We start from the raw sequence: 18156 nt of genomic DNA on the forward strand, positions 1-18156 counted from the left end.
GGAGTAAGGGTCTAGTGAGCTCCGTCGTGCTACTGTATCACTGGAGTAAGGGTCTAGTGAGCTCCGTCGTGCTACTGTATCACTGGAGTAAGGGTCTGGTGAGCTCCGTCATGCTACCGTATCGCTGCAGTAAGGGTCTAGTGAGTTTCGTTGTGCTCCTGTATCGCTGGAGTAAGGGTCTGGTGAGCCCCATCGTGCTACTGTATCACTGGAGTAAGGGTCTGGTGAGCTCCGTCGTGCTACTGTATCACTGGAGTAAGGGTCTAGTGAGCTCCATCGTGCTACTCTATTGTTGGAGAAAGGGTCTAGTGAGCTCCGTCGTGCTACCGTATCGCTGCAGTAAGGGTCTGGTGACATTCTCACTGTATTTCTTGCAGGTTGCTTCCAGCTATGTAACGTTTTCCGAACCCATGAAATGGAAATTGACCAGTGCTTGCTGGAGTCCCTTCCCCTCGGCCAGCGGCAGCGGCTGGTGAAGCGCATGCGCTGTGAGCAGATCAAAGCCTACTATGAAAGAGAGAAGGCTTTTCAGAAGCAGGAAGGATTCCTGAAAAAGCTGAAGCATGGGAAGAGTCAGAAAGTCCACTTCAACCTTGCCGACATGATACAGGATGCAATTATCCACCACGATGACAAAGAAGGTACGTGACACAGAAGTTTTCCGACGTGGTTTTCATGGTTTCTGTTTGTTGTTTCCTAGTGGGGAGATGAAGGATAGTATTTCTTTTAAACGTTAGGGGTCTTTAAAAAAAAAAAAATATGAGACAGTCAAGGAAATATCCTCTTTCGAAAGAATATAGTTAAAACTTCCAAGTCTAGTACAAGTGAACAAAATGCAAAATTTTGGTAGAATTATTGTAATATTTTTTAAAGAATTACCTACCTGGAAAGCGTGTGATTTCCTTGTAAACTGTGCATGCAAATTTGTAATGAATTTTTTTTCCCAATGAAATTGTTTTCTTTGATGATGAGATTATGTTGCAAAATTCATTATTATCTCATTTTGAATTCATGGATAGAAATAGGAATAGGAATTAGCTACCATTTTATTATTCTCTTCCTACTTGGAGCTCTTCATTTCATGGTCATTCGCTCTGAGGAGCTTGTAAGTACCTTCAGGGGAAGGGATGCTCTCAGCCCATTTCACAGTCCCCTCCTCCCCCACCCAGTACCTTCCAGCAGTGTTGAGTGAGAGAGGGAAGCAATTTGTTCATGCTCACCAGGTCGTATTGTTGGAACATGTCTAAATTAAGTTGCAGGAAGACACAAGCCCTATATCGATTTAACAATCACACAACCGCAAAAAGATTGTTCACTAAATCTCTTATGTAAAATATCAACAGGACAAATAATGCCTGAATTAGGGTTAAAAATTTAAGAATAATAAAATCATAAATCCAGAGACCAAGAGGAACTATTTAATGTATGTATAATATATAATATGTGTACTAATATATATTCCATATTATAACATTTGGTGAGGACACTGAAGTCATAAAATCAGAATTAACCCTGATGTAGGCATGTCACTTGGGCAATCAAGAGCCTGAGATTCCTGCCTTCAGGAAACCTCGAATCTAAGTGAGGGGGAAAAACTCTCCTAAGAAAGTAGAAAACAGTAGAAACAAAGTCTGGTATGAACGGGAAGAGCTGGGCAGTAGAATGTGATCTCTGAGGGGTTCCGGAGGAAGCTTTCTGTAAAGAAGAAACCACACTTAGGCAGTGTGGAGAACAGCTGCCCCGCGTGAGTGCCGGCAGGGAGACCTGCCTGAAGGGAGCCGGAGTGAGGAGCGGGGCTGCTAAGCTGGTACTGGGGAAATAGGACTATTGTGAATACTTCAAGCCCTACTTTTGAAGCAGAGTGCAATGGGATCCACTGTATGTTCCCCAGAAGAAAATGCATATGCCACAAATAGTGTTGAGCAAAGATTAATCAGGTCTGTATATCTGTAGGAGATGATGGAAGGGTAAGGACAAGAACAAGAAACAACGACACCAACTGAAAATCCAACGATGAAATTTCCATGTTAGATGGAACTGGCTTGAGATAGTAGCCATGGGGATTGGAGCGAAATCATGAACCCAGCAGCCATATTCCATAGGAAAAATGCCTAAATTCATCAAATATGTATGGTGTTTTTATTATGGGCCAGGCAGCTGTGAATGAAGGAAAGCACATCTCTGTCTCTGTGATGCCCCGCTGTCTGGTGTGTGACCATAAAAATTAAGATAAAGTTGGATGTGTAATATGGGGGGTAATGGAAGGAAGGAAGGAGGGAGACTCTGGGGGGAGGTGTGGGGAGTTCGGTGAATGGATATCTGAGGAGGAGCCTTTCAGGTGAGTCTGGAGCTGGGAAGGAACATCCCAGCCTGTGGGAGGAGCCAATATGAATAAATTGGGAGGATGGAGGGCAAGAAGCCAGCATGGAGGGGCTGGAAGGGTCATGGGAAGGATTCTGGCTTTTGTGCTCAGTGAGTCCTGAAGATATTGTGGGGGCTTGAGTGGAGCTCCTATCACCTGTGACGTAACAGGACGAGCTTGGCTGCTGCACTGTGACTTGAATGAAGAATTGTGAGGACAGAGCAGAGAGGCTCTGCCAGGAAGTTGGGCACAAAATGATGGTGGCTTGTACCAAGGTGGAGTGAGGGCGTGGTGAGAAACTGTCAGTTGGGGCAGATACTTTCAGGAAAGAGCTAACAGGAAATGCTGATGGGTGGGTGATGGGGAGTATATCAGTTTGTACTGCTGCCATAATGAATGGCCACTCCTTTAGTGTGTAGTTGCAAAAGGTATGAGTATATCCTTTTATAGTTGTGGTCCGAAGTCTGGGGTGAGTCCCACTGGCCTGAAATCCAGGTATCATCAGGCTGCGATGCTTTCTGGAGGTTCTAGGTGAGGATTGCTTTCTTTGACTTGTCCATTTTCTGGAGGGCATAATTTCCCCTCAACCCTAGCGCCTCCTCTGTCTTCAGAGCCGGCAAGTGTTGGTGGAGTGTCCCTCTCATGCTTGGAATTTCTTCTGCTCCTTTTTCTGTCCTTGCGTCTCTCTGAACAAATCTTTTGCCTCCTTCTTCCACCTTCAAGGCCCATGTGATACAGGGGCAAAGAACTCACTTGGAACATCTTAGATAATCTCCCTTTTTTAAGGTCAGCTCATGAGCCACCTTAATTCCTTTCCCCAGGTACTGTAACATAATTCAGAGGCATGACACCCAAGGGCAAAATTGATCCTACAGACTCAAGGATCACACCGACTCTGTTCTGGCCTGAACAACCAGCATAATGAAATGTTATTAATAGAGATAGAGGGGCTGCTAGGAGGTCAGATCAGGAGAGGGCATCATGTTGTTTGGAGATAAAAATTGGAGACAGATGGGCATCAAAAACTGAAAGACTATGTATCACTTAGGGAATGGGAGTAGATAAAAATACAAAAAGCTCAAGAACTGAGCCCTAGGGAGCTCCAATATTAAGAATTCAGAAATGAGGCAGATCCACCAAGAGCATTAAAGAAATGTGGAACTTGAGGTGGGGGAGCCATCCTGGGAGCTAAGTGATGAGAACTTTTCAAGGAGAAGAATGACTATCAAACACTGCTTCTCAGTCTTGGAGTGGAAACAGAATTGAACCTTTGCATTTAAAATATGGAAGGTATAGTTTTAGTGAATTGTTGGGAGCAAAACTCAAGTGGATAAGAATGGAGACAGAGTGGGTGAACAGAAATGGACACTGGGAAATGGAGACCTCTTGAAGGAAGTTTTAGGTAGAGGGGAGAAATGGTAAGGTAGCTACAGAAGGAAAAGAAATGAAGGGAACTTTGGTTCATGGGAGAAATATGGGATTTCTGGGAGAAATAATATCATGGGAGAAATAATAGTGTGTGTGTAGTGGAAAGAAATCATGTATCTGGGAGGGAAGAACTGCTGGCACCGAAGTAAGGAAGGAAAGTCACTGGAGCAAGGGCTTTGAGCTCGTACACATGATGAGATATGGTCCTCAGCTGGAGGGTTTGGTCTCGCTAATTTTATTTGTAGTTCCAGTATCCTGGCTCTGCCCGTAGAGATCCTGATTCAAGCAGGATAGTTTCCCAGTGTGCCTCCAGTGCTGTATTGTGCAGACAGGGCTGAGGACCTCCCACGGGGGCAGTGGGAGAAGAGATGCAGCCAAAGGGCGAGCGGGTGTGGGAATGGGAACTTAATGGCGGCTCTCTGACGGCCTCCGGCACTTACTGACGAGGGAACCTTGGCTGTCAAAGAAGAGGGAGGATGAGAGGAGGGCTTGCAGCTCCAGCTCCCACACGCGCACGTGGGAGAGTAAGGGGACTGGGGCACTCTGGTATGATGCAGCTCCAGCTCCCACACGCGCACGTGGGAGAGTAAGGGGACTGGGGCACTCTGGTATGAACAAAGGAGATAGAACGAGATATAAAAAAACAGAAACAGAAGGACCACGTGTGACTCAAAGTTTTCCAAAGTGGATTGGGGCTCAGTGGGGAGCCTTCTTCTCCCTCTCCCTCTGCTTGTACTCTTTCTGTCAAATAAATAAATAAACATCTTTAAAAAAAAGGGGGGGGGGTTAGCATGGCCTCTCCACCCATGGGTCCTTATTCATAGCTATTTGCTTTTCTACCCTAAAATTTTACTCTAGCTTTTAGAGTTCAGTTTGTCCCCACTTTACCTTCACAATTCCATATATATATACACACAGATGCCATTTTATATGGAATATAGTATTACCTCATCAACAGGCACTCGGGTTTCTTGCCAACTTGGAATCACTTGTTAGCTGTCAACACCTATTTTCCAGTGGGGTCCATGACTGTGCGGATGTACAGTGGGTCTTTTGTATGTGAGAGTTTATATAAAGACCCCGAAATCTAAGCAAGCAGTCAGATTTGAGTTTTCAACCCAGAAGAAGCAGGGAGTAATTGTTTTGTTTGAATAGACCACGATTAGCTAGGAGTTGGGTTTAATTTTTTTTAAGTTTTTTATATTTTTAAAGATTTATTTATTTATTTTGTTTAGAGAGCACTCATAAGTGGAAGGGGAGGGGTGGAGGGAGAGGGAAAGAGAAAATCTCAAGCAGACTCCTAGCTGAGCACAGAGCCCAACATGGGGCTTAATATCAGGACTCTGGGATCATGACCTGAGAAATCAAGAGTCAGACCCATAACTGACTGAGCCAACCAGGTGCCCCTTAAGTTGGGTTTTATTGAAGAAATTGCTTTTGGAATTGCAATGGAGAGAATGAACTGGTCAGTAAAGTTACCCGTTTTGCTTGGTATAATGACCAATAGAAGGTATTTCAATTGATAGGGACAATAGGAAACTTCAGAAGAAAAAAATGCACACATTCACTCACAATGTTCATTACACTCTTGCTTTGCACAACAAACTATAACAAACTTTTGCTGTATATGATGTAGTTTATTCTTTATGACAGAAATTAAACAAAAAAATTCAAAAGATTCTTAGAGAAAATGTCTTTAGAAAGACACTTTATGGGGCACCTGGGTGGCTCAGTCATTAAGCGTCTGTCTTTAGCCCAGGTCTTGATCCCAGGGTCCTGGGATGGAGCCCCACATTGGGCTCCCTGCTCAGTGGAAAGCCTAGTTCTCCCTCTCCCATAACCCCGCTTGTGTCCCCCCTCTCTCTCTGTCTCTCTCCCTCTGTCAAATAAATAATTTAAATCTTAAAAAGAAAAGAAGGACACCTCATATAATTTTCTCACTCCTAGGAAATAGTTTCTCTTACTAATGGAAGCAAAGACGATGTTCAGTAACTAAGATCAACATTAACATCAAATGATGAAGAAATAATTCAGTGACTCTTAAAACTCAACACAAGAGTTTGAATTTCTAATCAATTATTTCTTTAAAGATTTTTATTTATTTGAGAGAGAGAGAGAGAGAGATAAAGAGAGCATGCGAACAAGTGAGGAGGAGCATCAGGCAGAGGGAGAAGCAGTCTCCCTGCTGAGCAGAGAGCCCGATGCAGAGCCAATTCCGGGACCCTGAGATCATGACCTGAGCGGAATGTAGACACTTCACCAACTGAGCCATCCAGGTGCCCCCAATTTCTAATCAATTATTAAAATTTTAAGTACATTATTGTGTTGTTAAACTAAGATATTGATCCATTGCTTGACCTGCTTTAACAAAATACTATAGACTGGGGACTTCAACAACAGACATTTATTTCTCAGGGTTCTGGAATTTAGATACCCAAACTCAAGATGTCACCAGATTTGGCTATTAGTGAGAGAACTCTCCCTGGCCACCTCCTGATAGATGGCCACCTTCTGATAGATGGCCACCCTCTCCTTGTATCCCAAATGGTGGGGAGAGGAAGCTCTGGTCTCTTCTTCTTGTAAAGGTACCAGTCCCATCACGGAGGCTACAACCTTGTGGTTTCATCTAGTCCTAATTTCCTCCCAAAGACCCAACTCCTGATATCATCACACCAAGGTGTAGGGCTTCAATATAAAGATTTGGGAGGGGCACAAATATCAGTCAATAGCAGGTCACATACCACATCTATAATTGCAGCTGACCCATGTATGCACAAATAAAATATTACGTTTTTGGAGTCTCTCAATAGACCAATAGACCTCACTGTTTCAGAGGAAAAGCTTTAATTTCTTGCTAATTTAAAATTTTAATTGGATTGAAAAGACAAGCAGGCTCTTTAGAGATATTATACTCTGTTTAGCCAATGTTTAACTTCTGGAAAAGTATCCAGGAAAATGTGTTTATTTCATTATGGTAATCATACTTTTGTTTATCTTTTAACTACTCAGATACTGAAATGTACATGTTTATTGTGTTTATAAAATTGAGATGGTAAAACATATTGCCGTAAGAACAGCTTTTTTCCATTTAAATTATTATTGCAAACTTTGTAGGTTCTATTTTTGTGTAAAGCGTTTTATTTCCTCTCTTATTTCCAAGTACTTTCTTGGCTGAGTCTAAAGAATCAAATACACTTTTTCAAAGGACAACATATTATTCATGCTAATGTTTGTAATATATCATTGAGAAGCAATTCAGAATTGTTTAATTTTATGAATGTTGCATTTTCATAATTATAGTAGTATCTTTAGTGATTTGTTTTACTTTTCTGGTAATTAGTGATATTTTAGTGTTAATGTGCCATGTTAATATACTACATCATTTTAAAATGTGATTTCCTGGGTGGCTCAGTTGGTTGAGCGACTGTCTTCAGCTCAGGTCATGATCCTGGAGTCCCAGGGTAGGTCCAACATCGGGCTCCCTGCTCCTCGAGGAGTCTGCTTCTCCCTCTGACCCTCCCATCTCCTCTGCTCTCTCTCTCTCTCTCTCTCTCTCAATCTCATTCTTTCTCTCAAATAGATAAAATAAAATATCTTTAAAAATAAATAAATAAATAAATAGTGTTCATTCTTTTCCATCTATAAAATTTTGTTCTAAATTTTGTTTTAGGGCCTTTAATTTACTTATTTTTCACCTCCCCAAATTTCCATCACTCCCTTAAATTAAAAAGATATATATTCATATATATTTTTCTTTTGTGGTAAGAGCATTCAACACATCACCTCTTGGCTTGGCCTTTGGTGGTAAGTGAGCTAAACTACCAACCCCACGAGCTGATTTCCCTTCCCTGCCATTTGCTGTCTTTTCCTCCTCTCGTCTGGTTGAGTTCTGCTCACTGTCAAAGGGACGGCCAGAGTGGGGGACAGACATTCTTTAAGCTGTGACCCTTTCCCTCTCTCTGCTCAGACCCTTCCTCCACCTTTTTGGCTAGAGTTTAGGAGGACCTATTTATTAACCTACATGCGTAATATTTTCTAAGAGTCTGTTCTATTCCAGTCACACAAAGAACTTTGTAAGTGTCATTACAGACCTATAATGTCAAATTCACTTATATCAGAAGTCAACTCTTAGGAAAAAAGGGAAACATCAAATTATAACCATGTGGGACTCTGTTTCCTTCTCTTGCCTCTCAGACCACTGGCCCCAGTTTCTTTGGAGGGCTAAGGTTAAGAGCTGTGGCCTAAGGATCTGACCCTAAAACTTTCCGCTTCCTGCTTGTCCTCCCCAGAAGGCCTCACCTTTTCCATCCGCATTCCTTGTCCCCCGCCCCAGGGATACCCAAATGTGCATTCAGACCTCTCTCCTGAGCTCCACACCTGCCCTTCCAAACTTGTGACATTCGCAGTGAATATCCATCCCCATATTCTTCCAAACCCAAAATGCTTCTTCCCTTCTGTGCTTCACCTTCTTCCACTTCGTGCCCAGAAATCATGAGGTTGGGCTGATTTAGATACAAATTTGTAAGACTTGACGGTTGTCCCTCCCCTGAATAACTCACAGGAACTATTAACTGCTCATGTACTAGCGGGAGCCCTCTTAAGAATATACCTGGAGTGCAGCAGATCCGTTTCTCCAATATGTAGCAGATTCTCTATTAATGGGCAGAACATCTCCCTCCTTAGAGACTTACAAGTAAATTATTGGGAGCAAGTGTTCTGTTCCCTACCCACCACACCCCCAGTGAGTAGTTTTGGGTCAGAGAATACATTTTACATATTCCTTAAGTGTTTCACACCTGACACATGAAAGGGGGCTTCTCGTTGACCTAGCGAGTGGGGGACTTAGCCGAGCCCTCTCCTTGCCTTTACTGGACTGACATGGAGGTTAAAATGTTGATGGACGGGGTGACCATGTAATTGTATTTTTTTAATCTATTTTTTTACTTCTGTTTGACTATCTAGAGTATAGAGATAAAACAAAGGTGCCAGTTATGGTGTTTTCTTTTTGCCATCCTGTGTTTATGAAGATGATCTGTCTGCCAGGGCACGTTTCCCACTGGTGGCTATGGATTTCTACTCAATGCAGCCTCTTTCTGTCTCCCTCACCTTCCCATAACCAGGCATATAAATAGACAATTAGAAAATGTGGCAGCCAATAAGTACATTTAACTTGGCCCTTAGAGAAATTGAACCAAGACTCTGCCACCTTTAGAGTGGTGGTCAGACGCACTGAGCAATTACCCAGTCCTGATTCCCTACACCCATTTATGATGAACATAGTTGAGTGTGATGTATGTTAACTACCTGACAAGGATGCATATTTCTAGAACTCAAAATTAGGGGTATATCCTTGAAGTGGAATGCAGATAGACCCTTCCCAAAAGAGTTGAATTCAACCAATATGAATGTCTTATATATTGGATACTTGGGGTTGGAAAGCAAATAGAAAGCATCATTCTGTCTTTAAGGAAGAATTGGGGAAAAGAACATTCCCAGTGAAAAGACGAGCGATCTACTGCTATCTGCATCATCCTTGTTCTAGAATGGTACCAAACCTGAGCAGAGAGAGGGAGATGACTGCTTTACCAGAACCACTCCGATCTTGTTGACTTCTCAGTGATGGGAACAGAAACGGAATGGATCTGTGCTTCTCATTGGGCAGAGGAGGGTGAGGATTTGGGGCAGACATCAGAACGAAAGGACCGCTTTTAGATTTTAGAGAAAAGGATGAGCTTTATGGCATCAGACCCATGTTCACATCAGAAAGCTGGAAGGCGAAGTGAATATTGCTCACAGCCGTGCTGGGTCCAGTGACCCAGGGCACGTTTGAATTTCACAGAGAATTTTACAGACCTGTCTTCTCTGGACTGGTGCCTTCGATGAACAGGTAACAGTTGCTAGGTAATTAAGGGTGCCCATTTCAAAACCAGGTTTAGAAACATGAAGACTTGGAAATTAAGTGCTTCTAAATTCTGAGGGATTCTGTGCAAATTTAATGAGGAGCTCAGTATTTCACCAACACCAGATTCATATTCCTGACAAGTAGTAATTATTTTAACTGCTTGCAGTGTAGTCATGACTTTACCAGGTACTGTGGAAATAACTGGAAAAAAAAAAAAAAGGGAGAGAGAAAAGTGTGCTTTATAGGCATTTATGCAAATGGAAAGATACGCTGTTTTTTAACAAGCAAACAAACCAACTAGAAATGGATCCATTTAAAAGGAATCCCAGCAGGCCTTCACGAGGGGGAGGTCGGGATGAGATGAATTTGAAAGTCTGCTCTGTGGGAAGATTTTACTTTGGCAGGATGGTTGGTCCCTACCGCCATGCACCTGAGCCTCGGGAGCCTGGCCAGTGCAACTTCTGGGCCTCTCTGTCCTCCCCTGCCGATGAGGGTGAGGGGTAGAGCGGTGGGCCTTTCTCAGAGGTGGCTGTGAGTGTCAGTCACAGAACTTCAGAGGACCCCTGTCACGTCTTACTCCGTGCAGTCCGTGCTCTGAAGGGAATCAGGAGGCAGTGTTGGAACAGTCGACAGTGACAGGTGAGGACCCTGACCGGTGTGGGGTTCACAGACGATGACAGCGGGTGTTAATATGTGGGAATGAACACGGAGTGTTAGAGGACTCTAACTCTAATGGGGCAACCCTATTAGAAATCATGAAGAAATAGAGAAAAGGCAAGACAGACAGGTAAACTTAGAGTGTGGACATGAACCTGAGACCACGAGAAACAGCAGTTGGATTTTACCTTTGGAAATGGGATTGAAAGGGGAAAATTCACGTTATTAAGCTGATTGAGCATTTTCTTCACTCTTTGCTGCTAAGGCAATGCATGTGTTATATATGGTAAATGTTACCTATAATGTGTTTTTCTATACACATACTCGTATTGTATATGTATAGAGTTTTATACACTTGGCGTAGCATTTGACTATCATTCTCTAAGCCCGTCATATGCATTGTCTCATTTAACCCCCGGACACCCCTGCGAGGCCCTGTATGGAGGGACTCCGTGTCCTCCTTTATTCCAGGCCGCCTGGAACCTCATTTGAAAACAGTCTTTGCACGAGCACTCCAGGGACGATGATGTCACTCTTGATGAGAGTGGGTCTTCAACAAAGGACCAGAGCTCTTACAGAAGGAGGGAGTTTGGACCCAGAAACACATGGGGAAGGTGGCCAGGAGAACAGAAGACAGAGATGGGTCTCCAGAGATTGCTGGCGGCTCTGAGAAGCTAGGACACAGGCCCTTGGAGGGAGGGAGGCCTTCCTGACCCCTGGACTTCAGACTTCAGCTTCCAGGGCTGTGAGAGAATAAATTCTGTTTTCTGACCCCTTCATGCCCCCAGTTTGTGGGACTTTGTGTAGCGGCCTTTGGAAACAAATGAGGGTACATACAAACCCTGCCCAATTTTGTGGATTAGATACTAGGGTATAAGGAAGTTAAACAGAGTTCTCAGGAGATGGGCTGCTCCTCAGGGACAAAATGAGATTCGGACCCACCTCTGTCTGGCCCAAACGTCCACGCTGCCTGCCTCCGCCTTCTGGGGCCTCTGCTGTCACTCCCACCCATCCCGAGGGTGGCTCTGGGCTCGTCCTGCGTCCCTGCACGTGAGCTCTTTCACCTCCATGATTCTGTGCCTTGAGCTGGTCCAGGCAGTGGCTCTAACCTGGCATGTTCCCAGAGCAGTGTGAGACTCCAGGAGCTCAGGCCAGCAGAGAGCTGGCTGTGAGCCACGGGGATTCAAGGTTACTGGCTACCTTCTCCCTCCATCCTTCTGACTCCCATTCTTGAGGTGGGACCTCTGACCCTCTGTTTCCTCTGGTCCTCACAGTGCTGCTTGGCAGATGTTTCTGGGGCCATTGGCCTTCTACTCATTCTGCAGGGCTGCCCAGGGTGAACTGGTAAGGCTCTCTCTTCCTCTCGCCTAGTGCTGCCCACCCCAGGCCGTCTGGACCACACTCCCTTCCCCACAGCTGTTCCACACAATTCTGTTGACCTCTTCTGCAGCCCCATGGTCCGAATATCCAGGCCTCAGGAGAAGGGGAGGACTGGGTCATGTTGTTAGAAGACATTGGGAAAGCAGCTAGTCCCACATCGTCAGGTTGGAACCTCTCATCTAGAATTTAAGTGTTTTAAGAAGAATCAGTTTCTTCTTTGCCCGTGCCAAGGCCATTTTCCCTCTCTGGTGGCTAGGAGGAAAGCTGTCTCTTTCCTCATTAATTCTGCCTTTGCTGCTCGCTTTCTGCCATAGGCCAGCTGCTTTCCACTGATCGACCCCAGGGGGTATGTGGGGGAGAGAACAAACTGATGCAAATGCATGTGGACTCTGCCTGGTCCGTGGTCTACAATACCAAGGATGGGAAACACTCTTACTGCTGTGTCCTTGGAGTCTTTGTTTAAGCTTTATCCTCTGCCTAGAACATTCTCCCACTTTTATCTTCGAAATGAACCTCTCTTCTCTGAATGTGAGAGAAGAATGTTCTCTGACATTCTTCGGCAACACTAATTCCTTCCTCCTGTATGTTGCTCGTGCTGATTCCTTGAGGTTATAACCCCTTCTTTACACATTGGTATCTCCCAGCGGAGTGGGTACCATTCAAGAAAAGGATCTTTCCTGTTCCCCATCCTTTCATTTTTAGTGAACATTCATGGAACCCCTGCCATCTGCTTTGCACTGTGCTACGCACTGGAAAGATATAGGAAGGGCAGAAGGGGTTCTGGGCAGAAAGAAAAGATGGAGCAGAGGCATGATGAGAAAGTATGTTTTCTTTTACTATCCTAATAGATATCATGATATTTCCACCCCTGTGACTAGCACAGAGACTTTGTGTGTTAGTCAAGGTTCTTGAGAGAAGTAGGACTGAGAGAACACACACACACGCGCGCGCACACACACACACACACACACAATCTGTGGGCTAGTAGGCTGAAAACGCAAGGAGGAGTCCGAGTGGCAGTCTCGAGTCTGAAATCTGCAGGATAGAGACTCAGGCAAGGCTTTGGCACTTTTGACTTGAGGCAGAACTCTTTTTCCTCTTGGAGACCTCAGTCTTTGCTCTTAAGGTCTTCATCTGGTGAGATGAGGCCCACCCACATGGTGGAGGGCAATCTGCTTTAATCAGAGTCAAATGATTAAAGCATGAATCACATCTAAAAAATACCTTCAGGGCAACATAGAGAGTGTTTGACCAAATAGCTAGGCACTGTCACTTAGTTAGGTTGACACATAAAATTAACCAGTACAGACTTTCTTGGGGGACTAGTAAGAGTTAGATTAACTGAGTATTTATGAAGGTCCAGGCACTGTTCTAAGTGCTTAAAATCTATTAACTCCTTGTCTGCTCACTGTGGTCCTGGGATCTCAGAACAGGCTTAAACACAGGCTTTGACTTGTGAAGCGACTTGTCACAGTGCACACAGCTATTGTGGTAGACCAGGACGGAAGCCCAGGCAGGGCAGCTCTGGAGCCTCTTGACAACTAAAAACATATCTGGATTTCAGTAATGAGACTTTATTTGAAAAGATTGTTGTGATGGGGAACACTGACCTTAGCATTGGCGAGCATCTCAGAATCAAGCAGGAAGAGGCTTGCCTTTTCTAGGGAGGGGTTGGCAGGACCAGCAGGGAACTTTGGGGAGAAGGGCCAGGAAGTGGGGTGAGCCAAGAGCATGATTGGGTGGGTTAACAGGGCATTTTTCTCTCTGTGGATGGCTTGGCTTTGGAGAATCAGCCATTAAAGGAAGATGTTCAGCCTCTCAAGGCTTGCTTCCACATGAAGCAGACCGAATGCAGGGGCCTGGGGGGTAGAACTTTTTCAAGCCAAGTCAATGAGTAAGTAGTAGTCAGTTGTGAACTTTCAGTCACAATGATACTTGTAAAACCTAAACTATCTGGGAGGTCAGTACGAGTATCGGGAATTAATTAGCTGAAGAGCAAAAGATTTGGGGGGCCTGGGTATGTCAGATGGTTAAGTGCCTGCCTTTGGCTTAGGTCATGATCTCCAGGTCCTGGGATCGAGCCTCATGTTGGCTTCCAGCTCAGTGGGGAGTTTGCTTCTCCTTCTCCCTCTACCCCTCTCCTGCTTGTATGTGTGTTCTCTCTCTCTCTCTCTCTCTCTCTCTCTCAAATGAATTTAAAAAAAAAATCTTTAATAAAAAAGAGCAAAATATTCTTCCTGATGATACTGTATGGTATTATATGTAAAAAGTCAGGACATTTTTCATATTGTTGAAATTAGTATTCATTTACTTTAGCCTCTTCATCTTCAGTGAATAGTGTTCTACTTCTCCTGGTTTTTACAAGTAGATTCTGATAGCACCTAGCAAGTGGCGATATGAGCAGATCAATGCTGAACACATGCATTCAGTCCTTCAGAATCAAGATACCATGTTGTTATCTGTGTCCAGCAGGGGCCTAGGTATTGGGAATACCAAGAGAAATTGAGCTTGCTCTCTGCAACCTGGCGGAAGGAAGGAAGCTGCTGCAGACAAAGGCTGACAGCATTTAACTTCTGTAGAAGTAGATGGGCAGTACAGACAGCAGGTCAGAGTGGAGTGGGAGGTGACAATGACTTTGGAAATGCTATTTTTCGGCTCTTCCAAGTCAGGAAACTAAGCCAAAGCTAAAGTTGGTCAAAGGCCAGAGGTCCCAGAAAGATAAAATGTTTGGGAATTGTAAACACTAGGATATGACTGGGGTTGGGGAAGGTTGGCATTGGTCTCTGGAGACCTTGCGTGCCATAAAGGCAGCTTAGGAGTTGGACTATAGGAGAGGATATTGATTTTGCCCAAATATATTCAGTGGTAGTTGAGCATTGTAGACAGTCATGAATCTTCATATTCTGAACATGGATGTTGCTACCCCTAACCTATCCAGGACAGTGATTTAAGGCTTCTCGTGGCTTTCCAAAGGAGTGGCAACATGGTGGCAAGAATATAAAGGCAGAGATGAGCCTGTAGGTGTCATTCCTGATTTTTCTCTCCGCTGTTTTACATGAATGCACGAAGTGTGGGAGAGCATCATTAGGCTAAAAAAGCACATTAAAAACTTTTAACCTACTAGTTTTCATACTTTAAGGAGGAGGAGGGCAGATGGTGTGTTCTGTCGTGTACAATCACATATTGTCTCAAGGTTTTGTAGTCACACTCCTCTGTGTCTGTTTCTTGCCCCATATGATGTTACTTCTTAGGGCTGCTCTCTTCAAACATAAATGTCCAATGAGAATTCCCAGCAGCGCATGAAAACTGCACATTCTAACTCTCCACACTCTCAAGTTTTGACTAAATTGAAATGAAAAAAAGAAAAAAAGAAGAAGAAGCATTTTAGTTCACTGGATTAATTCCACAGTTAGGGTCTCTGATCCATCAAATTTAAGACAGCATTGCTGCTGCCTGTGAAAACCCAGGATATTCTGACTCAATATGTTCAGAACAGCCTCTGAAAAAAAGAGGAAAAAAGGACTCATAATTTTCGTAGGAAAAAGGCACAATCTGTCTGAGGCCCAGACTGCAGCTTGGTGCATTTGCCTCTCACTGTACGAGGACTGTACACTCTGCCTGAAAATGTTCCGCAGGCAAAATGTAGATTCTCCATTTCTAAGATCAAACAAGTCATTTTGTGCAAGAGTGGATGGAGCAGAATATATCACCAGAGTTTTTTTCTGAGCGTTTTCAACACACACACCATTTCCAGGAAATTGACATTTATAAGGTCTGTTTTGTAAAACAGCCTACTGGCACCAAGGTCACACTCATCCACTGGACCCTGACCCTCTGTCCTTCCCAAGACCACCACTTTTCCAGCTGCCCCATCACCGTCCACCACGCCGGATCGTGCCGCGGGAGAATAGGGCTTCATGTTGTCCAAAGTGGACAGGAAAGACACTAAACTAAATGAATCCATCTTCCCTTCCTTTCACTGATCCCTTATGACCCGAGCTCCTCGGGAGAAGAGCCTGGACTCACTGCCTCCCCCGATTTCTCCCCTCTGTTGTCTCCGTGAAAACACTGCCACCAGGCTGTCCTCCAGCTCTTCCGCCCCACGCTGCCTGCACTTGCCGCTGGCCTCCTTGGTGCCACTTCAGGCATATCCCTCAGTCCCCATCACAGTGAGCTGGAAGCCGCGTCCTCTGCCACATCTCCTGCTCAGTCGGCTTCTGGATCTGTCCTCTCTCCTGGGTCCCCCGTCTGCCTTGCTGGTCCCCGTGTCTCAGTCTTCTGGGCAGGGTTCTCCTCAGCCTCCCCACTTTGACCCCACAGCATCCCAAGGCTTCAGCGCTCCTCCCTGTCTACCGTCCACCCTCCCGGAAATCACGTGCCAGGCCACATGGATGCCATGAATCCCAGTCTTCACGCCCAGCCAGGACCGTCCCCTGGACGTCCGACTTCGCCCCAGCATCACACCCGCCCGCCCGGCACGCTGGGCTTCCCCCACGACACTGGCTCCTCCCGCATCTTTCCCACACGGGGAGTCCCTTCGTTCCAACAGGTGTTCACGCCAGACGTCTCAGAGGCTTCCTGGGCTCCCCACGCTCTCTCCCACCCGCCGTGTGAGAGGAGCACATTCTGCTCCTTCTGCCTCTGAAGGGCGCTCATGTTCTGACCGCCGCCCGCTTCCGTGGCCACCGCCCTCGTCGCCGTCTTGCTGCTGCCCCATCTCTCGTGGACTCTTCCAGCAGCCTCCCACCACACTCCACCGCTTCCCTTCCAGTGCCCCTGTCGGCTCACACATTTTCAGGGGCTTCAAGGCTCCCCAAGAGTGGCACCTTTGTCCTTGCCAGGGGTAAGAAGACCCCATGAGGTCTGGCCCTGTCCTGCCCCACTCCAGCCACTGAGCTCATGCTCTCCCATTTTCCCTCACACGCACTCCTCCACAGGCTCTCGGGCCTTCTTGCCTTTTCTCAAACAGGCCACACCTGCTGCCTCAGGGCCTTTGCACTTTTGGACATAGATGCTGCAGGGCTTTCATTCACTGGCCTGCGCTCTCCGCTCTCCGCTGGAATGTCACCTGATCAGAGAGGCTTTCTCCGACTCCTGGCTGAGCCCTCTTCTCCTGGGCACTCTCCCCCCCCCACCCACCCTGCTTTCCTATTTTCGCAGTCCTTCTCAGGGTGCAGCCTTTCCCTCCTTAGTGTGCGTGTGCGCGTGGGCACGTTCATGTGTGGTGTCCCAGGAGAATGCAGGTCTACAAGACCAACATCTTTCTGTGTTTCATTCCCCCCATGGCCTCGGCTCCTACAACAATGGCTTGCAGGATAGAGGTAACAGCAACAATTGTCCAGTGAGTATGTAAGGGAAGGGACTCTCTTCCTAAACGTCTTTTGAATGCATCCCTCTTGCCAGTCCCCATGGCCACCGCCATCTTGTGGCCTCTATCATCTGCGGTCTGGGCTGGTTCCCAAGTCCCTGAACTGATCAGCGACCTCCAGTTTTGTCCTCCCCCCGCTCATTCAGCACCTGCTTAACATCACAAGCTTTCCAAAGCACAAATAGAAATGTTCGTTCTTCTACTCAGAACTCCTGCTAATAACACTGTAGTTTTCAAACTCCTTTTCCAGGGACTCAGCCATGTTGATCTTTCCAGAGTGACTCTTTGATGCCCCCTTATGCAGCCTGTCTCCTCCTGTGCCCCCAGCATCTTGTAGCACCACATCCTAGAACCTCACACACTCCCCAGCCCTTTCTGGCTGGGTGCTCCCTCTTCATCCTTAGGTCCCCTGCTATCACATAGAGCTCCAGACCTGGGGCATCCATCCACACAGAGAAGCCAGTCCTGCATCTCCAGGCCGGCTCCCAGAGCGCCCCGAGATGCCCCTGTTACAGTGGGTGTCACCATATGTATAACGACATGACCCGTTTCTTCTCTGCATCCAGAATGGGCCGCAGGCTCCACAGGGGCAGAGTCTGCTCTCATTCCTCACCATCTGGATCCCAGCACCTAATAGTGTCTGTGCTCAGACGGTCCGTCACGTTTTACATGTTAATTTTGCAAATTAACATCAAATATCTTCACGCAGCTATAAATTGTTTCTTCCATGTAAAGAGCTCAACAGTTCTTCTGACCTAACTGACTATTTCCCTGTCTTCTGTCTAGTATTTATTTACTCAAACATCCAAGGTCAATCTATGGTCTCTGCGTTAAGTTGTTGACTCTCTGGAACAGAGGCTTTGCATAAACTTGCACCTTTCTGTTTATTTCTTCATGTGGGTAGAGAGAAAGCAAAATTACTGCTAAGAGTACAGTCAAAATTACATTTTCTTATGCTTTGAAGAACTTCTTAATCCTACTCTTACAATTCCAGTAATTTATATATATATAAAATTATTATATATTTATATATATAATATATATAAATACACAATATGT

General features: G+C 45.5%; 1 protein-coding gene across 5 annotated transcripts in view; it reads left to right on the forward strand.

Annotated features, from left to right (window-relative positions):
* Nucleotides 1-18156, forward strand: part of MYO16 (myosin XVI) — a 576627-nt gene that overhangs the window by 145466 nt on the left and 413005 nt on the right. For all 5 annotated transcript variants that reach the window (XR_009400078.1, XM_059378159.1, XM_059378158.1 and 2 more), the window contains exon 2: nucleotides 378-641. Coding sequence is in view for 4 of the 5 variants with exons in the window: in XM_059378158.1 (XP_059234141.1) it covers nucleotides 378-641 (264 nt within the window). In the remaining variant the exon portion in view is untranslated. The remainder of the gene's footprint in view (nucleotides 1-377; nucleotides 642-18156) is intronic.

Source organism: Mustela nigripes, chromosome 15, assembly GCF_022355385.1.
Source record: "Mustela nigripes isolate SB6536 chromosome 15, MUSNIG.SB6536, whole genome shotgun sequence".
In the NCBI taxonomy this organism is placed as follows: Eukaryota; Metazoa; Chordata; class Mammalia; order Carnivora; family Mustelidae; genus Mustela; species Mustela nigripes.